Source organism: Aethalodelphis obliquidens, unplaced genomic scaffold (genome assembly GCF_003676395.1).
Source record: "Aethalodelphis obliquidens isolate GAN/ISIS:26980383/991018 unplaced genomic scaffold, ASM367639v1 scaffold2, whole genome shotgun sequence".
Classification (NCBI taxonomy): domain Eukaryota; kingdom Metazoa; phylum Chordata; class Mammalia; order Artiodactyla; family Delphinidae; genus Aethalodelphis; species Aethalodelphis obliquidens.
In genome coordinates, this window is record NW_020837946.1 from 88978941 (window position 1) to 88984940 (window position 6000).

Genomic DNA, 6000 nt, shown 5'->3' on the forward strand with positions numbered 1-6000 from the left:
TCTCTATTTTAACAGGTAAAGAGCATGAGCCTCAAATTTTAAATAACTTTTCCAAGATCTCACTTCAGGTAGGTGGTGAAACTGATATTTAGGCCTATGTCCATCCAAATCCAAAACTGTTACCCCTTTTGTTTTACCAGACTGCCATCTAACTTGCCACATGTACTCATGGCCAGGGAGTATTTATAGCTGAAGGAAAAAAACTAAGGGTGGAAATATGGCCAGGGAAATTGTGGAAATGTGTGTTCAGTCACAGTTTCTTTACTTATGTCATTGCAAATAAATGTGTCTGGTGAGAATCAGAGTCAGATTGACAAAGAAGTCAGTATTTCTAACCTCAATGTATTTAATGGTAACATATAAAGGAAAGATATCTGAAGAAACATTTCCAGCAGATCAAGTATTTAATAAGAAAGTGATTTTCCAGTAATGTAGTTATGAACTAGGAATATAGACATTTGGCCTAAGCTTTATTTTTATTATGTCAATTGTCAAATGATTTGGTGTAATAAAGTGTTCAGTTATATCAATCTTGTCTTCATTTTATTTATGTGTTCATCTATTCATTCATTTCTTTTTCAGGAAGCATAGCCATCATTGTGCCTCTCGTCCTCTTGGTGACTTTGATAACCACCTTGGTAATTGGTTTAGTGCTTTGTAAAAGAAAACGAAGGTAAGATGCAAGGTTCTAGACCAACAGTAAATAAATTACACAAATAGTTACAGAAACTGATTTTTTTTAAGAAAATTTCTTAAAGTATGATTTACATATTCCAACTGCTGAATTCTATGTTTTTTGAACCATTTTATCCCTCCACTTCATTTTAAATGATTATAATTTAGACAACCTTTCCCTTATGTTATATTGATGGAATGGCTGCATTTGCATATTCCAACAAAAATAACAAGGGAGTTATTAAACATTCAATAGAATTTTACATTTGTGGTAGTTTTTCCTTGAAATAGCAAGCGTCTCTAAAGAGCATTTTATAATATTAATGTGTAAGATTAGTAATGTCAATAAAATGATAATGACTATGTATTGTATGTCACAAATTGTGCATTTTATTCACAGATTACATATTTGTTGATTTTATATATTACTGGAAGTATCATTATTTCAACTTATTTGAATATGCAGGTAAAAGATCTATAAGGAGTGAGTTGTCTGTGGGGTTATTATCTGGAAGCTAGAGTTTGTGAGTCCGTTTTTTTTTTGTTTTGGTTTGGTTTGGTTTGTTTGTTTGTTTTTTGCGGTACACGGGCCTCTCACTGTTGTGGCCTCTCCCGTTGCGGAGCACAGGCTCCGGATGCGCAGGCTCAGCGGCCATGGCTCACGGGCCCAGCCGCTCCGCGGCATGTGGGATCTTCCCGGACCGGGGCACGAACCCGTTTCCCCTGCATTGGCAGGCGGACTCTCAACCACTGCGCCACCAGGGAAACCCCACGAGTCCGTTTTTGAATTATGTAAAAGAGGATTTTAGCCACATGACTTGAGGATTGAAAGTTTATCACTATTTTTTTATAGACGTTTTTCAGGAACGAAAGGGAGAAAGTAGAATTTTAAAGGGCAATTGATTAGTGAATATTCAGTTTCAACTAATGTGGTATTAGCTATTTACAAGGAATATGTTCCAAGTGCATTTTTTATTGTTAAATCTAAATAATTTGGGAAAATAATGTATTACATTCAGAGTTTTTGTTCATCTGTGAATCAATAAATGTCATTTATTTTCAGTGTATTTTATTTAAGAATGTTCCATCAGTTATATTAAAATGTCATTAAATCTACAAATACGACAGTTTCATGCACCACATTGTGATATTTAGATAACTCACACAATGTTCACTTATTCTAGGACGAAAACTATAAGAAGACAACCTATTATCAATGGAGGAATAAATGTAGAAATCGGCAATCCATCTTACAACATGTATGAGGTGGATCATGATCACAGCGATGGAGGTCTTTTAGATCCTGGCTTTATGGTGGATCCAGCAAAGGTAAAGTTTTAAGATGATGCACTGTGAGCACTAACATTCTTGAGTCATTTCTCCATAAAATGGTTCTGAATTTCATCATTATTTCTTTTATCTGAAGTTAGATTAAAGAACTTTAGGATGCATTGAATTTTATAGGCTCTTCTAAAGAAAAACTAAAATTGTGGACTGCATTCACCTGAAGCACAAAGTTAATGTAACATGTTTTGGAAAATAATATTTATTTATTCGCTTAGTTTATAAACATAGCTTATTTAAAATAATATCTTATTCAAATGTGTTGAGGTGCTGGCACATCTAAATATACAGCCTAGTGTAAAATTACTGATTTATTTTTAATAACAAAAAGAGTACAGTATTTCATTGCCAAAATAAGTACTTTATTTCCAATAATGTTTTATTGAAGAGTCCACTAAGCTGTGTGCTTGGATTTGTTTGTGATCAAATCGCTTTTAAACAATATTTTTCTACCTACTATAATATCCTTCTTATTGATTTGAGACATACCATTGATATATATAGCCTAAAAATCCACAGTCTTTTTTTAGTTTCTATTAGTTCATATTACTGAATGCTCAGTTTGGAAGCTTTCATAAGAAATAGATAAATGATACAACTATCTAGATAAACTTGCAAAGATTCCCTTCACTGTATAATCGGAATATTTTGCATGATAATTATAGAATATTTTAAGAGCATCAATTGAATTAATGAATTAAGAGCATCAATTTGCTAGTATGGTATGATTTTTCTTAGCTTATTTGTTCATCCATTAAATGGTTATTTATATTCTGATGTATTAAAGGTATTTTGTCCAAAATGCGCCATTATATTAAATAATCGCAACGATCACGTGGCTTTGCACTCATAGCAACAGCTGTTCCCAAAGAAACTGAATAGGTCCCCATATATTCAATCTAGTTCTGAATCCACGGCCAGACTTTCTAAGCCTAAAATTGGTGGTCTGAAACTGAAGAAGTATTCATTTCTATGAAAAGAAATCAATCATTATTGCATAGATAAGTTTTTACCCTATCAGAAGATATTGTATACTTTTTTCCTCATTAGAAATAATTTTTTAGTTACTCTAAATTATTAATTCAGTTACTAACTCCTACACTTGAAGTTGTTTGTGAAATAAACCCTGGTAACCTAAGTTTCAGTGTTTTGTACTCGAAATTGAAAAACTAAACAAACTGTGCATGTTGTTTGATAATTTATAAAGGAGGAAGACATCTTAAATAATAGACTTCTCATATTCTATGAATTTTTCTTAGGAATAAAATACAGTGTCTGTAAATATAATATGAACTGATGAGGATATACCTTATACACTTTTTATGAGCGGGAGAGTTCTCATTTTCCCCATCATTTTATTTCTAGTGATAGAGCTAAGCCTATTTTGGATACTTAAAGGGGCTAGCTTTTTAATATTCCATTTAATTTTTTAAATATTTACTCTAAGAAGATAAAGCTATGCTTCAGTGCCCCTCAAATATATTTTTAATGTATTTAGCAAATAACATTCAGTAAATATATATTTACTTATTTTCTGATTGACCAAAATTACACTAAATGTGACTTAGATGGCTGATTCTAGCTGAGTCCTGATGTTTGAAATGTAAATATGAATTGTTGCCTAAGAAGTAACTGCAGAAAATACATTTATAGATATAGACGATTTTAAAAAGCAGGTAGCCACACCAAAGCAACCTTCATGATGAAGTGTTTTTCATAGAGTATTCACTTGTTACGATGGTTTGATATATTCATGATGTGAATGTGAATGATGATTCATGAATTCATGATCTGTGAATCACAGATCTAATATTAATAGTTATTTCATAAATTATTGAAACTACCATGAACACAATGTTGATGCCCCAGGGCTGAAGAATATATCTTATGTTATTTTTATGACTTAACATGAGTTTATATCAATGAAAACAGTTCCATGATATTAGATCAGAAACTAAAATTCTCTGTTTACACACAGCCCAGGTATATAGGGGGAGGGACCAGTGCTTTCAAGCTTCCACACACAGCGCTGCCCAGCTACCTAAACTCTGATTTGAAAGGACCACTAACCGCTGGGGTGAGAGAAAATTCATTATTCCATACCCATTCCATCACAGAACTCCTCACAATCAAAGATGATTACTAGACTTAGATAGGGGCTTATCTTTAATGATTTTTTAATTAACAAAAGATTTCAGAACAGCATTAAAATTGGGGGCTTAAGTGTCCTGCGTATGCAAGATTATATATGAAATGTTATTTTCGGCAAGTTATTCAGTAGGAATATCTCTTCTTCTAAATTTGAAAATGTTAAAGCTCCTTAGCAGTAAACATGAGCATTTGCTATTGTTAGAACAGAAATCTCTAGCCAGAAATTTAAGCTGAATAGTTTAAATTTATGTTTGGCTTGGTTTATTTTCTATTAAGACGCTTTGTTTAGTATATACAAATTTGATATCCTTTTAAATAAAAATATAATACAAAATGTGGCATTGTATGGAGAAGTTAGAAATGGTGTATGAAACCATTCTTGAAAACTTTTTAAGTAACTAGCTTCTAGAGAAAGGTGCTTTGCCTAAAGTTACATGGTTCATATTGGAAAGAAGAGGGATTAAAGACAGGTATCAAGATTCCTAGGATTGATCTCACCCTTGTACCTCTCTCCCATCAACTGTTTTTCATTCTCATTTTTTTATCATGTTTGTCTCATTTGCATGGCTCAAAAAATATAATATTTCTTTGTTATGACTAAGATTTAACATTCTATTTTGGAAAGACAAAATTTAAAAAATCCAACTAGGTAACAACCTCAGGTTAAGTTGCAACTATTAAAATAATAAACATTGTATATGTTTTTCAAATGAAAGAGATCATTTCTGCATGTCTCAATTCTACCTCAAAGTGATGCAAGTATCTATGAAACTTAGAATGAATGTGTCCTTCACAATTCTTTAGAAGAATCCAAAAATATTTCCAATAATAAGTACATAGAGATTGTTTGAAGCAAAAATACTGTCTTTATTTTTTAAAGTTTACACAACTAATGTAGTTTACTTTCATTTTTCTTTTTTTTTTTAATTTCATATTGAAAAATTATAAGCACCAAGCAGTTAGATGACCAAGCAAAAAGATGGCAGCACATCTTTCCTGCCACTGCAATAGCATTAAGGGGAGAAAACATGGACTGGAAATAAGACAGTTTGGTTTAATGTTCTGTACTTTTAAATAAAGTCGCAGTGAATATAGCTTTCATGAAGATTTCTTCAGGCTTTCAATATTATGTCAAAGCTCCCCTTAGGTTCACAAGTTAACTGAAAGACATACAATTATGTTTTTATCTAAAGCAATGCTAAAGTCGACGAAAGCCTGTAAACAGAATTTAAATTACATTTATATAATTACTATTTAGTAAGTTAAATGAAATGCATATAAATGTTGTTAACAGTAAAAGATAGACATCATAGAAAATAACAAATTCATGTGGTCAAAACAGGTAATAAAACTATATTTATTTTTCTCCTTCAGCCAACAAATTACTCCAATCCGATATATGCGAAATTGTATATGGATGGGCAAAACTGTCGAAACTCCTTAGGAAGTGTTGATGAAAGGAAAGAACTGCTTCCAAAGAAAATAGAAATTGGGATAAGAGAGACAGTGGCATAATGAGTGATACCTTTTATATACTGTATAAATGTATAAAATGTAAGGATTACTTTTGTATGTTCCAACAGTATTATACTTGTTTTGGGATCAGCATTACCTCTTCCTTTATCTTTTTTCTGGTCAATTGTTTTCTGAGTTTTCTGGGTTTTATTTTTTGCTGATGACTACTGATTGACCATTTGTATGGTATTTTTATGAAAAAGAACTGCACTACAGTACAATTTACACCAATGCTGCTGATAAGACACCTTTGAATTTGTTAAAATTAAAAACAACATATTCCTTTGTAGTGTGAATATGAGCAATCTATTTTAT

The 6000-nt window shown here is 31.8% G+C and overlaps 1 protein-coding gene across 1 annotated transcript in view; it reads left to right on the top strand.

Moving 5' to 3' along the window:
* LRP1B (LDL receptor related protein 1B) overlaps window positions 1–5685 on the top strand; it is a 1467083-nt gene extending 1461398 nt beyond the window's left edge. Inside the window, exons 86-89 of the mRNA XM_027078335.1 lie at window positions 583–673; window positions 1860–2004; window positions 3998–4096; window positions 5545–5685. Of these exons, the coding sequence (XP_026934136.1) occupies window positions 583–673; window positions 1860–2004; window positions 3998–4096; window positions 5545–5685 (476 nt within the window). The remainder of the gene's footprint in view (window positions 1–582; window positions 674–1859; window positions 2005–3997; window positions 4097–5544) is intronic.
* The last annotated feature ends 315 nt before the right edge of the window (window positions 5686–6000 follow it).